This window comes from Bos grunniens, chromosome 16 (genome assembly GCF_055505025.1).
Source record: "Bos grunniens cultivar Pamir isolate PY7600 chromosome 16, Bosgru_T2T1.0, whole genome shotgun sequence".
Lineage (NCBI taxonomy): Eukaryota > Metazoa > Chordata > Mammalia > Artiodactyla > Bovidae > Bos > Bos grunniens.
In genome coordinates, this window is record NC_141180.1 from 27,699,008 (window position 1) to 27,715,605 (window position 16,598).

General features: G+C 40.5%; 1 protein-coding gene across 2 annotated transcripts in view; it reads left to right on the forward strand.

The window, feature by feature from the left end:
• KAZN (kazrin, periplakin interacting protein) overlaps positions 1-16,598 on the forward strand; it is a 1,338,251-nt gene that overhangs the window by 333,646 nt on the left and 988,007 nt on the right. For both annotated transcript variants that reach the window (XM_086343801.1, XM_086343804.1), the window contains exon 2: positions 6,295-6,452. In XM_086343801.1, the coding sequence (XP_086199927.1) occupies positions 6,295-6,452 (158 nt within the window). The remainder of the gene's footprint in view (positions 1-6,294; positions 6,453-16,598) is intronic.

Below are 16,598 nucleotides of genomic sequence, written 5' to 3' on the forward strand. Positions count from 1 at the left end.
AGTTTCTGCTTGGACATGGCATGACTCATATCTGCTCACAATTATTGGCTAAAGCAAGTCACATGGCAAATCCTGACATCATTTAGGACAGGAAGTTTGTGTCTCCACAGAGAAGGGTCCCTAGGGAGGGCTTTATAGGAACAGGTTCAAGAGGAAGAGTTTGGGAACCAATAATTAAATCCACCACAGATGGATTCTTAGGCAATTACAACATAATATGGTAAGTTCTATGAAAGAAGAGAAGAGAAGGGAATGTTGACACTTTCAGTGCACCTTGAATTTAGAACAAAGTGAAATTTAGTGCATATGTTAGTTACTGAGCCTCGATTTTCTGGAAAAAGAATAGAGAAAGCCTGTAATAGATGCATTCTGAGAATTGCAAATTCACTAGCCTGGTTAGAGTGAAATACATTGACAATAATTCTTTCCTTCCAAGCAATCACATGAGTTTTGTTAATAGCAGTGTCTATAGGCAAAGGACTTGGGAACTGAGGTATTCTCAGAATGACGTGGGGAGAAAGGCTTGTTGGTGAGAACACTATGTCCATGTACTGGAAGGTAGGGGAAGGGAAGGCAGGATGGAAAATGAGGCATAAATCATGCAGAGATTGGTGCTAGATCCTGTTAAGTTATTTGGATGCCTTATACTTCAGTGAGAGTTCCAGAAAAATATCTACTTCTGCTTTATTGACTATGCCAAAGCCTTTGACTCTGTGGATCACAATGAACTGTGGACAATTCTTAAAGAGATGGGAATACCAGACCACCTGACTTGCCTCCTGAGAAATCTGTATGCAGGTCAAGAAGCAACAGTTAGAACTGGACATGGAACAACAGACTGGTTCCAAATCGAGAAAGGAGTATGTCAAGGCTGTATATCGTCACCCTGCTTATTTAACTTATATGCAGAGTACATCATGAGAAATGTTGGACTGGATAAAGCACAAGCTGGAATCAAGATTGCCAGGAGAAATATCAATAACCTCAGATATGCAGATGACATCACCCTTATGGCAGAAAGCATAGAACTAAAGAGCCTCTTGATGAAAGTGAAAGAGGAGAGTGAAAAAGTTGGCTTAAAATTCAACATTCAGAAAACTATCATGGCATCTGGTCCCATCACTTTATGGCAAATAGATGGGGAAACAATGGAAACAGTGAAAAACTTTATTTTCTTGGCTCCAAAATCACTGCAGATGGTGACTGCAGCCATGAAATTAAAAGACACTTGTTACTTGGAAGAAAAGCTATGACCAACCTAGATGGCATATTAAAGAGCAGAGACATTACTTTGCCAACAAGCTTTGGTTTTTCCAGTAGTCATGTATGGATGTGAGAGTTGTACATAAAGAAAGCTGAGCACTGAAGAATTGACGCTTTTGAACTGTGGTGTTAGAGTCCTTTGGACAGCAAGGAGATCCAACCAGTCCATCTTAAAGGAAATCAGTCTTAAATATTCATTGGAAGGACTGATGCTGAATCTGAAACTCCAATACTTTGGCCCCCTGATGTGAAGAACTGACTCATTTGAAAAGACCCTGATGCTGGGAATGATTGAAGGTGGAAGGAGAAGGGGATGACAGAATATGAGATGGTTGGATGGCATCACTGACTCAGTGGAAACAAGTTTGGGTAAACTCCGGGAGTTGGTGATGGACAGGGAAACCTGGCTTGCTGCAGTCCATGGGGTTGCAAAGAGTCGGACACAACTGAGTGACTGAACTGAACCGAACTGATAGCTCAGTGTGCTCCAACCTTCCTGTGTGCAAGTAAGAGAGAAAAGATATATAGAGTGTTTAAAAATTTATAGTCACAACTCCAAAAAGTTGTTTGTTGTTGTTTTCACCTTTCTATAATGAAATTCTACTTGGATCTGGAGCCAACATTTCAACCGATAATGACTCAGTCCCTTCTGCTTGAAAACTTAGTACCTTCTGCATAAATAATAAATAAATTCAAATTACTCCCCTGCCCATTCTCTTTCTCTTCTCTCTGGGTTATTGGGAGGAATATATACAGTAAGTCCCCTAAATATGAATTAGTTCTCTTCTGAGAATGTGTTAAGTTTAATTCGTTCGCAAGTCCAACAGAGTTAGCCTAGGTACCCAACTAACACATTTGGCTATATAGTGCTGTACTATAATAGGTTAATAATACTTTTCACACAAATAATACATAGACAACAAATAAATGCAAAAAAAAGTTTTGATCTCATAGTACAGTGCCTTGAAAGTACAGTAGACAGTACCTCAGCTGGCATATTGGGACTGGCATTGAGTGAAGAGGCAAGAAGAGTTACTGAATGGAGGAGGGAGAAGAGGTGGGAGATAGTAGAGCTGAAGGATCATCAGCAATTAGGAGACAGGGGCAAGCTGAAATTTCACTCATGCTTGATGTTTATGGCATCAGTTCTGGGTTCTTGCTGGAACCAGAAGCATAGCACATCTTTGAAAGTTTGCAACTTGAAAGTTTGTATGTAGGGGACTTAGTGAATTATCCTACCTTGGGGTCCATGAATCTCCTTCTGGGTACTTCTGGACTCGCTGGAGATATATCCAGTCTTCATTATGCTAAGGGAGACTGGAGGTGGAAGAGTGAGGGTGGTAGGGCAGTAGTGCCGTCTCAGATCCTCTTGGACCTGAAATGTCATGCGACTGTTGTTTCTACCCTCATATGGGCAGGTGCACTGTGAGGTTGTCCCCCCAAGTGCCCAGGGTAGGACATAAGACTTTGAGTCACTCTGCTTTCAGATCCCCAAATCTATCTGAGTGTTTTTCTACCATCTCCTTCTGAGTTCAAGGATTCAAGTTAGGCAGGAATCAGGTCCCATACTTCCTCTCTTTGTTCATCTTTCTCTGTTTTAGCCAAGCTTATTCCCTAGTCCAGGAAAGTATTTTAGAGCCTTCTTGTGCAATGAAAATCTGCTCTGATGTCATATTCTGTATTCTTCCTATTTCATGGCTTGTAGCTGCAACTCTATGCTCAGTTGTCTGAGACTGATTCTCTATTGCTCAAAATCATCATTGATTTATTTTCTATTTGTAGTGCTTACTCTGGGATTGCTTGGTAGCTCAGCTGGTAAAGAATCCACCTGCATTGCAGGAGACCCTGGTTTGATTCCTGGGTCAGGAAGGTTCCCTGGAGAAGGGATAAGCTACCCACTCCAGTATTCTTGGGCTTCCCTGGTGGCTCAGGCAGTAAAGAATCTGTCTGCAATGAGGGAGACCTAAATTTGATCCTCGGGTTGGGAAGATCCCCTGGAGGAGGGCATGGGAACCCACTCCAATATTCTTGCCTGAAAAAATTCCATGGATGGAAGGAGTCTGGCAGGCTACAGGAGTTGTTCACAACTGAATGACTAAGCGCACAGAAAGGACAGTTAACATTTCTTTTAATGAAAGTCTGTTGGTGAAGTTTTTTCAGCTTTTGTTTATCTAAAAAAGTCGTTATTTCACCTTCATTTTTTGAAAGATACCATTATGGGTTATAGAATTCTAGATTGACACGTGTTTTTTTCAGTATTTTTAACAGTCATAGATTCTTTTCTGGTTTTCATAGATTTTGATGACAAGTCTGATATCATTCCTATCTCTCTTCCTCCAAACGCAATATGCCTTCTTCTTCTGGCTGATTTTAAGATTTTTGTGGACTTCTCTGGCAGTCCAGGGGTTAAAACTCTGTATTTCCACTGGACAGGGTGTGGGTTTGATCCCTGGTCAGGAAACTAAGATCCTCCACGCCATTGCCAAAAAAAAAAAAAAAGATTTTCTATTTCTCATTGTGTGTTGATTTGTTTAGCAATTTGATTATAATATGCCTTGGTGTCATTTTCTTCGTATTTGTCTTGCCTGAAGTTTATTGAGATTCTTGTATTCAGAGGTTAATAGTATTATCAAATATGGAAAAAAAATTTTTCACTATTTCTTCAAGCATTTTTTCTGTCCCTGCCACTACCCTACCCCCTCAGATTCCAAGTGCACGTTTATCAGACAGCTTTATATTGTCAAAGAGGCTCTGTTTATTCATTATAGATAGTTTTATTATAAAATTTCAATTTCATTGATATTTTCTTCTTCATTGTTTAATCTGCTAGGCATCTCCTCTAGTAAAAATTTCATTTTAGATAATGCATTTTTCATCCTTAGATGCTCTATTTAGTTCTGGTCTTAATATTATATTTTTCTCCTCATCGTAATACTGTTTTATTTTACAACCTTGAACATACAAAGAATATCTATAGTAGCTATCTTAATAGTCATATTTTCTAATGCTATCACTTGTTATTTCTGAGTCTGTTTCTATAAACTGATTTTTCTCCAGGCTACAAGCTACACTTTCTTTTTTCTTTACATGTCTAATAATTTTTTATTGAATACAGAGCCTTATGAATTTTGCATTTTGAGTGCTAGATTTTGTTATGAAAAGTGAAAATGTTAATCGCTCAGTCGTGTCCAACTCTATCTGACCCCATGTGCTGGAATCTGCCAGGCTCCTCCCTCCATGGAATTCTCCAGGCAAGAATACTGGATAACCAAGAATACTGGGTAACCATTCCCTTCTCCAGGAGTCTTTCTGACCCAGAGATCGAACCTGAGTCCCCTGCATTACAAGCACATTCTTTACTGTCTCAGCCAGCAGGGAAACCCAGATTGTGTTATACCTCTACAAAAAAAAAAAAAAAAAGCTCATTTTTCTTTCCTGGTAAGTATTTTAGTTACGGGCAGATCAGTTTGATCCTTACAAGGCTTACTTTTAAACTCCTTTTGGGTAGACCTGGAGTTGCCTTTATTCTAAGGATCATTTAGCTTTATTTCTAAACCTTTATCCTTTTCGAGTCTCTGCTGAATGTGCTGTGAATTCCAACCAAGACCCTCCGCTTTGGCCAGTGAGCATAAAAACAATTTGTTTTCCTGTAAGATCTCTTGGAATTATTGGGCTTACAGCTCCCCAAAATGTGACTGTCTTTTCCTAGAACTTTCTCTTGCCAGATATGTAGGGTTTAATCTTACCCATATATAGGATTGATATTTAGCCAGCAACTCAGAGAGACTCCTGTGCAGATTTCTAGACATCTCTGTGTAATTCCTTCTTTCTTAGTGATTTGTCTTGCAAATTAGAGCAGACTTAGTCTTTCCAATCTCTATCTTCTCAATTCAGTGTGAGGGCTGGGTTCTCCTTGAATTTCTCTTCCCATGCTGTGGTCTGGACATTCCATTTTTGCAGAATGCTGGCGATGATAGAACTCAACTTTTTCATCTTTTCTAAAGGATCACAGTGTTTTGCTGTTGTTCAATGTCTAATAGTATTTGTTTCTGATATATTATACAGTTTTCTAGTTATTTGCAGCAAGTGGGTAATCTGAATATTCTTACTCCCTCATGGTCAAAGGTTCTCAGAGTGATTCTATTGAATACTAGTTTTTGATAATTACTCTGCATCCTCAGAATGGTGATTAGTGCAGTGATTTCCTGAGAATGTGTAGGTTTTACTTATTTTTGGTTTGAAAGGATAGATTTACCTGAAAGTTATAGAAATTCAATAAGGAAAGAAATTTTATTTCAAGGGAATGTAAGGAAATTAATTCACCAACATTTATCAAGCACCCTCTAACTTTTAGGACCTTTCCTAGTTATTGGGCATATACCAAACATAAACCAAGAGATTATTTTGAAAATCTCTACTCTTACCACATTTACTATGGAGAAAGCAGAAAAGGAGGTAAAAAGCATAAAAAAGTGAAATCTTAAAATCTGTACTATGTTAGATGGCAAGCGCCACATGAATGGTAGAGAAACAATAGTCCTCCTGGTACACGTGTGGTACTGATTGGAAAACATGGCCAAACTATCCCTTCATTAAACTTAATGATAGAGGCCATCTGTTTAGAGGTAAAATAGCCAACTGTATTACTGTAAATGTAAATCTACTATAGAGCTCTCCCCTCATGCCCTACTAATCTCTGTTTAATTCATAAACACTTATGTGTCATCTTCATAGAAGTATTTGCTAACTTGTTTATTTTCAGTGACTGGAAGAAGACAACTCTCCATGAGGGTAAGCATCCAGTCTGGTTTTGCCCACAACTGCACCCCCAAGCATTTCCATATAGGCTCATGATTTGGAGAGTGTTCAGTCTATTACCCGTTAAACATGTGTGGATGTAAGGGTTCTTGACACCTGCCTGGGTTATACCTTATGTGTTCACCCTCAATTCTCCCTTCAAAAATTATAGCCAATTTCTCTTTGAAAGTTACCTACTGTAATTCGACTTTCTTTCTTTCTTTTTTTTTGCAGCAGTCCAGTCACTGCACACCCTAAATGACCAGATATCCCATTTTATTGTCACCAAGTCAAAGGCGCTGGAGGAGGACCAAGACCCTTTTCTTCCCACTGAGAAGGAGACACTCAAGAGTTCCATGATATTGATGAGGCACCTCTTAATGGATGCACAGGTACAAAGATCAATAAATCCTATATAGAGTGGGTGGTAACCTTTTTTGTTTTCTTCTTGGTATAAGCTGTGCAAAAACGCTCATCTGTCACATTCATTATGACTAACTTTGTGATAAACAGCTGTATAATGGACATTCTGATATATTGAGTGTTGGATTTCTAATTAAGTATTATTTTGGATTTAGTATCAAAGTGGCTTGTTTTTAAGTCAAAGTAATAGGGCTTAAAATAATATATGTGTTGTCTCTGAGAATTTAACAGATCTCCCATTAGCCTTGGAAAGTGAAAACCCATTTACATACAAATTTGGCAGGCATCAAAGCTGGCAGAGGCTTTGGAGTGGAGCAGTACTTATCCCAAACAGCATCACTGAGTAACTAATGAATATTTTGGTACATTTTGTGCACCACCAGTAAGCGAATCAGCACTATTTTTTTTTCTTTTTTTTCTTTTTAATGCTAGCAGTGAATTAATTACAGAAGATATTTAGTTCATTGCATGCTTTGTTGAGATGTGATTCTTCAAGGCTATTCCTTGTTCACTCTTTTATTGAAATATTTAAAAAATAATGTATCTACTCCTTCTGGTTTTGTTGGTGGGTCTCTCCAGATATGTTGATGGACAAACACCAGGTGTCTTAAGAGAATTGATGGTTTTCTGTGTTTGTGAAGCCAAGCTGAACTAGATTTTATTTTCGTGTCTGCCTCTTCCTTATCTAGAAATGTTTAAGAAAATTTTCTTTGGGTCTGGTGATGTTGTTCTATTTTCTCATAGAGCTTTCTTCCTGAGCTTTTTTTTTCTGTTCAACAGCAGAGAGGTCAGAATGGTTGGTGGTTTCCTGTGTTCTGCTCTGTATCAGATGTTCTACTGTGGTTTCTTTGCTTTTGTTTCTATTATGGTGGGTTTTTATGTTTTATTATTTAAAATTAATCGTGAAGCCTCGATCTTGCACCAATAAGACTTTGACCAGCAAAGATTTGTTCATTTCTCACCTGTCAATGCTTGAAGCTGTCCCATGGCATTTTTGAGCCCCTGTATTGAGGTGGCCCAAATTATGCAAAGCCTTTCATTTTTATTCACTGTTCTCCCCTTTCCCCTTTATTATGAGCAACCCGTTCAGCCTCTCCTTTCTCCCCAGGCCTGACTAGTGGAGAAAGGGAAGATTGTGAAGCTACAACAACCAATTTTAAAACTCAGGGGAAAAAATGGAAATTTAGAACAATTTACCAAATAAAAGCGAGCAAATTCTTCTTGAAAAGATTAGCTTTCCTCAGTGCCTAGACCCAATCCTATAGCTAATAAAACAGCCAAGGGAACCATCTGAATGCATCCTTGATGATGTTGTGTAAACTCCTGTTTGCAAAATATTAAAGGAGTAAGAAATCATTCATCTTTTCCCTCTCCTTCATATATGAGCTTACTAGTGCCTAGAAGTAGATTTTGAGAGTTTAATGTTGCTTAAGGAAATATTTTCTCCCCCTAAGTACAGGGTTCATTTAACAACTTGTATCCTTTATGGCTTTGATTACAAATTTTTCTTTATTTATCAAGTGGGACTAAAATATCTTATGTGGTTACTGTGTGGGAAGAATTGATGCTTTTGAACTGTGGTGTTGGAGAAGACTCTTGAGAGTCCCTTGGACAGCAAGAAGATCCAACCAGTTCATCCTAAAGGAAATCAGTTTGGAAGGACTGATGCTGAAGCTGAAACTCCAATACTTTGGCCACCTGATGTGAAGAAGTGACTTATTTGAAAAGACCCTGATGCTGGGAAAGATTGAAGGCAGGAGGAGAAGGGAGTGACAGAGGATGAGATGGTTGGATGGCATCACCGACTCAATGGACATGAGTTTGAGTAAAACTCCAGGAGTTGGTGATGGACAGGGATGCCTAGCATGCTGCAGTCCATGGGGTCACAAAGAGTCAGAAACGACAGAGTGAACTGAACTGTGCGGGAATATTTTATTATCTCATTCTCTCCTGGTACCAAATCAATGCCTGCTAGAATTTTCTCATTTAAATAGCTAGGGAAACATGGAGCAAGATATGGTGGATATTCTGCTAAGTCATACATTCTAAAAGGAAGATCAGTTGGATCTTTCTCCAGAGAAAAATGATCATAGAAATTCAAGTAAGAAAGTGGTATAGTATCTGGAAATGTTATTTCTTTGCCTCTTATTTTTTCAAAGATCCCTCCCTCTTATCTTTTGGACTAACATAGGATGAGGTGGGTTGTGATCAATCTAAAAATACTAACTTCATTTATTTGCTTCTAAAGCCATTAACTTTTTGAAACATTATTTGTGATTATGAATCTAGGTCTATGGCTGAAGTCAATTAGATTCATGTTATCTAATACCCCCAGGCTCAGATCACCTCTGAAATAACTCTCTATAAGATTAATGTTGCCAAACTTATAAAATACTGAGAAACCCCAACATTTTTGGAATGGCTGGGGTGATATGTAGTTTTGAGTTCTGAAATAGACAACCATAGCTATATGATTTTTAATGAGAATCTTTATTGAACATTTTGGAAATTTGGGTCTTTTCCATTCTTTTTTTTTTTTTGGCATTGCCTCTTGTCTTAGTTCCAAAGATGAACAAATGTACTTACTTCATTTTCTAAGTTCATCAATAATGAGAGGTCAATAGCAGGTAAATATAACTTCTAGGTACCTCCTTCCGTTCAGCTGCATTTTGTGATATTAATAGATGTTTGTGTGTTGCAGGCCATAAGCTCTTCAATAGTAGCAACCACATCCTGAACTTAGTTGGTGTAATAACCTTCTTAGTTCCATACCCAGAGGACTCTTAATAGTATTAGATTATGATGAAATACTCTGACATCAGCTTGCAAGTTGAATGAAGTCAGGCAAAAAGTATTCCAGAGAACCTGGAGGCTGCTTCCAGAGTGACTGCTTAAAAGACATAATCGATTCAAGTCACATCTGTCTTGGAAGCAATAAATTCTGCTTAGGAGAATGTCAAAGGCAAAAGCATTGCTGGGCTATGAAATTCCACCTCTGAGGATTATAAAACAGTATGCACAGAGCAAACACATCTCCCAAATATAATGGGGGTGCCAGAGATGATTGGCAGATCTGACAATCCATCCTAGAGAATGGAATCAAGAAGGAATATCTCACACAGGCAGCCCAGAAGCCTGCAAGTATTTATTCATCCCCTACATGTCTGTCTGAACATTTAGGGGGTGTCTAAAAGAGGCCCAGTGCCTCTATTTGCATTTCATTCCCTGTATAATCCAAAGGGCCCCAAATTCAATGAAGGGTACCATTCAGATCACATTTGAAACCTGATCTTGTGGCTTTTATTCCTGAGAGCTCCGTCTAAACCCAAAATGCTGACTCAGCTTTGTAAGTGATTAGATTCATACCACCAAAGAGGCAATTCTTTCTGGTACAGATTAATTCTTTTACTTGTACTATGTGACTCTGCATGCTAAGAGGGGTTGATTATAGCAAATTAAATCTCCTATTGGCAGTTCTCTCCTTCTTTCCTCCAAAGACCTAATATCATTATTTATTAAGGGGTAAACAAATGCTTGGGAAAACAATAAGATCGCTTTGTTGGCAGTAAGGTCCTTCTCTGGAAGGCTGGGTATTGAAAAGCAGAGATCTTTTGTGCCTCATTGTGGGTGGGGGGCTCTTTCCACAGGACTTGGGATATGGAGCGGTCAAGGAGGTCCTGTGCTCCACTGACCTTCGGCCACTGGCCAGGCCTGACAGTGCCTCAGCCTTCTCTGCCTGGAGTGTGGCTTGTCCAGGTCTGAAGGGAGAGCTCAGTTTGAGTGAGACTCAGTCACTGGGGCGTCCTTCCCAGACGACTATCTCTAAGAATGAAGTGAGCAAGTCTTTAAAGGCAAAAATAAACTGTACAACCGTCTTCTCTAAGCAAGTCTGCATGTACAGGCTGACAAAAGTCAGGTGTTAGGCAGAAGAGAAATGAAACCTGCTTTATCTTCTGGGCTGTCTTATTCCCCTGCTCTGTCCTCATTGTCCCTTTTCTTCTTGCTTTGTTTTTTGTCCTTCCTTCTCCCCAGTTCAGTTTAGTTACTCAGTCACATCTGACTCTCTGTGACTCCATGGACTGCACCATGCCAGGCTTCCCTGTCCATCACCAACTCTTGAAGCTTGCTCAAACTCACATCCATCGAGTCAATGATGCCATCCCACCATCTCATCCTCTGTCACTCCCTTCTCCTCCTGCCTTCAATCTTTCCCAGCATCAGGGTCTCTTCAAATGAGTCACTTCTTCACATTAGGTGGCCAAAGTATTGGAGTTTCAGCTTCAGCATCAGTCCTTCCAATGAATATTCAGGACTGATTTCCTTTAGGATTGACTGGTTGGATCTCCTGCTGTCCAAGGGACTCTCAGGAGTCTTCAACACCACAGTTCAAAAGCATCAATTCTTAGGCACTCAGCTTTCTTTGTAGTTCAACTCTCACGTCCATATGTGACTACTGGAAAAAACATAGCTTTGACTAGATGCACATTTGTTGGCAAAGTGATGTCTCTGCTTTTTAATATGCTGTCTAAGTTGGTCATAGCTTTTTTTTCCAATGAGCAAGTGTCTTTTAATTTCATGGCTGCAGTCACCATCTGCAGTGATTTTGGAGCCCCAAAAAATAAAGTCTGTCACTGTTTCCACTATTTCTCCATCTATTTTCCATGAAGTGATGGGACCAGATGCCATGATCTTAGTTTCCTGAGTGTTGAGTTTTAAGCCAGCTTTTTCACTCTCCTCTTTCACTTCTCCCCATGCTTCAGCATTTTCCCTCCTTCTCTCAATTTTCACTTCTCTCTTTCCTCCCCTGCCGCCTCATTTCTCAGTTGACAAAATAAATCTTAGTTGAGATGTGGGATGAGATTCTGTTCCCCTTTCCCTTTCCTGTCTCTCCCCTTCTCTTTTCTCCTTCTCTCCTCCCTTCCCCTACACCATCTCTTCTCCCTTCCCCTCCCCTGTGTCTTCTCCCCTCCTCTTCCCTTCCTTTCCCTTCTCTTCTCTCATTTGTCTTTCTGTTATTTGTACTCAGGGAACTTGAGAGCATATTTGCCAAGGACCTATATTGCCCTTGCCAGACAAGAAGGAGAACATCAGGAGAGGGCAATGGGCAGGAGACCAGCCTGGCATTCAAGGAGGTCAGTGAGGGCCCTGCCAGGATCAGAGACTCGATATGATTTAGGTGGATTCCTTCTCCTTTCTTGTTTTGTTCTCTTGACTAGTCTCCCCTTGTTGATTATGCTTTCTGATTGATTTCTGGCAAGAATCAGGCAGATTTAACAGAAATGGTTTGATTGTTTGAGCTACCTGGACACCCTCCCTGTCTAGACTTGAGGTAGGAGGTAGATGGGCCCCCCAGGGTGACGTGATGGGAGATTCATTCCCTGTGAAGCAATACTCCCACATATCAAGAGCAGGACAATTTAGAGAGGAGGCTGGGCCCTGCCAGATAGAAGAGAAGAGACCACATAGTTTTTGTTTTTAAATTCAGGAAACATCCCTGAATACACATGTGCAGAAAGACTCTTTGGAGGTCAAAAGTGGAGTGATGCTAACTGATGCTCACTACCCATAGGCCTCTTTAGTGGAATCCATCTTGGCTAAGAGATGTGAGCACACATATGGGAGAACCCTAAGATATGCCAAATATGAACTATGAACCAGGTAAATCAAAAATAAATTTAAATTAAAAAAATAAAAAATAAAAAACACACATCTCAAAGTAAAACTGGAAGAAATACCCCATAAAAGTGATTGAAACTACCACCAGGGCACTACTCTCTGAGCCCACCTGTGAGCCTATCTATACATACTGTCATTTTCCCTCCTAATAAATACTTCACTTGTTTCACTACTTTCTGTCTTTGTGGGAACTCTTTTCTGCACAGCTGAAGGTCCAGAGCCTTGTCACTGACCACTGATCTAGTTGTGATGATTCGGTGCTCTCACTGATGTGACTGACCTCAATCTCTGGCTGAGAACCGAGGCCCTACTTCAAGCTGCTGCAGGCCGAGGCCATCCAAGATCAGACTGACCTTGAAGTGTGGTTTGGAGCAAAGCATCTACCAAAACAAACCTGGGCTCGGGCTCCTGACCAATAGGACAGTGAGATCTGCGCAGTAGGTTTCAACACATGCTGGGAAATGGACCTTGGGTGTCAGGTAGTTGACACACACTCATTACAGAAGTAATATCACGATGACTTCTCGTTATCAGCACTTTCCATCCTTTCTGAATTCAACCTGTGCTCATGGTCTGGACCCTGTGGTTATTACTAATGCAGTTATCTGGTGCTTTAGAGCTGCAACTGGCTTCATAGTCATGAATGAGACCCTGTTGGCAGCTCTGGAGAATGTTTGGTCCTTACATTGCACAAACTGAGGCACCAGACAGATGCTTGACTTCTCAAGGTCACAGACACTGCCTATGAGTAGCAACCCAAGGGCAGTTTTTGCTTATATTCTGAAATGTGACACCAGGCTTAGGCAAGAACTGGAACCCTCCCCAGTGTAGTAACAAGCAGAGAAGAGACTCTGAAATTAGAATGAGGGCAAAGAGGCAAAGTTTTCAACCTAAGAAAATTACCCTCGGATATTTTTAAGTCTACTCATGCCATCAGATTTTCACTTCTTAAAGGTCATAGAAGAAAGAAATACTTAAATGGATGCTGAAGAATCAAGCTCAGCTAACAGGAAAGCTACAATGGTAAGCTGATTATTCAAAGGAGTCTTAGCTTATCCCCTCCAGTAATCCCTGGGCTCGGTTACCCATCCTCTCCCTGTGCATTTGAAAAGGCAATGCTATTTTCCATCCTCAGATTCAAAACTATAAAATCAGCAGGTATGAAGCTTGTAGTTTCTTCTATAATGTGTGCAAGTCCACTTCCCATTCTGCCATGATGGTTTTGATCTTTTAAAGTCTTTTTTAAAAATAAATACAATTTAACCTACAGGCATTGTCAGGCTTAAATGTGATCCCATCAGTTATAGAGCTTCTGCAATCACCTTTCCTGTTCAGGAGAAATGGAGGGTGAGATATGAAATTGTAATGCAGGCTCTGTTAAGCTTGTGTTTGGGGTTTTTTTTTTTTTTAAGATAATAGAGAAAGGTAGCCTCTTCCGAGACCTCTGGCACCTTTGCAAAATCCATGAGGCAGAACTTTAGGAGAAATTATGAAATGCTGAACATTGCTTTCAGTGTTCACCATGTAAAGGTCCAGGGTTAACTGGAAATAAGGCTCAAAAAGCAGGACTTCTGTCCATTGCTAAATTGTGATGGAAAGGAGCATCTCTCAGGATGTTGTTGTTGTTCAGTCACTAAGTCGTGTCCAACTCTTTGTGACCCCATGGACTTAGCATTACCATGCTCCTCTGTCCTCCACTATCTCCCAGAGCTGGCTCAAATTTATGTCTGTTGAGTCCGTGATGCTGCCTAACTTCTCTCGTCTTCTGCTGCCCCCTTCTCCTTTTGCCTTCAATCTTTCCCAGGATCAGGGTCTTTTCCAGTGAGTCAGCTCTTAGAATCAGGTGGCCAAAGTATTGGAGCTTCAGCAACAGTCCTTCCAGTGAATACTCAGGATAATCCCTCAGGATGGGTAATATTTGAATGGAATAGTCTGTATCAAATTGGTTTAGTTTCCAATAATCTGCATAGGACTAAAGAGCAATTTGAGAATTTATTTTCAAGTCATAGAACCTTTATGTTACATTTTTAGGTACTGAGTGTTTATTTGAATGATATACCTTTCAAATTGTTGACTTAACTCACAACACGAGAGTTGAAAGTTAAGTTTTATTTGAAGCAAAATGAGGACTGCCCCCCGAGAGACAGTACCTCAGATAGCTCCGAGGAACTGCTCCAGAGAGGTAGGGGAGAAGAACAGCATGTATGCGATTTTGGTAAAGGGGGGTTACATACAATCAAGCACACGTTTTCTGAGGTTTCTGCTAGTCTGGTGACACTTTCTGTTAGTCACCAGAAGCAGTCATCACCATGAAGAATTTTGATGCTTTTCTAGATAAGAGGAGATACAAGAATTGAGCTCATAAAATCTTCTCCTGAAAAAATCTCACTATCTGAAGACCTGTCCTGCCAGTTTTTCCCCATACACAGAGGGCCTCATTTCTACTCTCTACCCTGAACTAATTTCAGGGGCTGCTGAAGGTCAGCAGCTCTAGCAGCATGTGATTTCCCTGTCTCCTTGTGGAGGTAGACAGCAAGCCCCCATGGCAAGTGCCAATTTGTACTTGAGAAAATGATAACATAATGGACTTCACGTTGGTCTAACCATCGATGGTTCATGTTACAATGAGGGGGATCTGACAGAGTAACAAAACCTTGGCAGGTTACGGGTGAGGAATGGGCTACAACTCTTCGGTCAGCTGCAGAGATGAGCTCTGGTTAACATAACAGGTGAAACATTTAACAGAAGCAGATAGAGTAGCCCTGAGGAAAACCTGCAGAACTGTATCTCAGAAAAGACAGGAAAGAGGGGACCTATGGAGACTTGGGTATTAGGAACTAAAGAGCAGGGTGCTGTGATGGGGATAAATTAGCTCCAAGAATTTCCTCTCTTTGTATCACTTTGATCAGGATTCAAATTCTAAAGAGTCTGACTGACCTGTCTTAGATTGTTGGATCCTCTTCCTCCTTGGACATGGGAGAGTGGACATGTTGATGGATATTCCCACCAAAACCACACGCAGTGTGGGGAGGCATTATTACTACAAGATGGTTACGTGGATGTGGGGCAGATGGAGACAACAATAAACTGACCATATATTCCACCTACAAAAGCCTGGTGCTTACGTCCTAGCACAGAGCTCGTTATGGTCGTTCAGGTGCAAGTCATGTCTGACTCTTTGTAACCTCATGGACTGTGGCATACCAGGCTCTTCTGTCCTCACTTTCTCCTCCAGTTTGCTCAAATTCATGTCCATTGAGTCAGTGATGCTATCTAACTGTCTGATCCTCTGCCACCGGCTTCCCCTGTTGCCTTCAATCTTTCCCAGCATCAGAGTGTTTTCCAATGAATTGGCTCTTCACATCAGGTGGCCAGAGTATTGGAGCTTCAGCATCAGTTCTTCTAATGAATATTCAGGATTGATTTCCTTTAGAATTGGCTGATTTGATTTCCTTGCAGTCCAAGGGACTCTGAAGAGTTTTCTCCAGCACCACAGTTAGGAAGCATCAGTTCTTTGGCACTCAGCCTTCCTTATGATCCAACTCTTACATCCATATATGACTACTGGAAAAACCATAGCTGGAGAGGGAAATGGCAACCTGCTCCAGTATTTTTGCCTGGAGAACCCCATGGACATTATGAAAAAAACACAGAACTTGGCACTGCACTAAGGTCTAGGGACAGAGAGGAACAGAACATTGGTTCTGCCCTAGAGGGACTCAGAATATAGTGGGGCAGACAACCAGACACCGAAGAGTCCTGCAGTCAGGCTGGGTGGCTTTGGCATCTCAGAGAAACACCCAGCTATATTTATATTTGTAGATCAGTTCCTTGTTTACAAAACATAATTGCCAGCATTTTCTCATCTTTTCCACTCAACCATGAGAGAGGTACAGGAGGTTGGGTATTACTATCATTTCTGTCTTGCAAACCAGCTATTCAGCTTTAATAAAATAGCCCTTTTTAATATTGCTCCATCCAGCCCATCAAAATGAAGTGTAATTGTTTTTCTACTTAGAGGTGGTGACCCTCAAGAGTCTTTGCTTTCTGAAGGGGTTTTTAAATAGGGAGAAAGAGAGGGTGTAATTTGGGGAAAGAAAAAAATTAAAACCTGGCTTCAGATATACAACAGCACTCATAACTCAAATGTTTTTAACTATTGTAGGAGATATACATTCCTAAAGCTAAACCTTACCCCCTCAGAATTCTAGAAGGTTTAGGGTACCAAGAACATGGTTTTCAAAAATCTTTAAATATGATATAAAAGGTATTACCTTTTCCTCCAAAATATTATTGTCTCCTCATGGTGCCCATTGTCACACTGGCAAATATCTGGCTCCTAAAATAATACTCAACCTCACGATTACCATTTAGATGAGTTGAGATGGAAGAGAGCAATTTTGCCCCCACTGGGGGCATTTGGCAAGGTCTAGAAATAT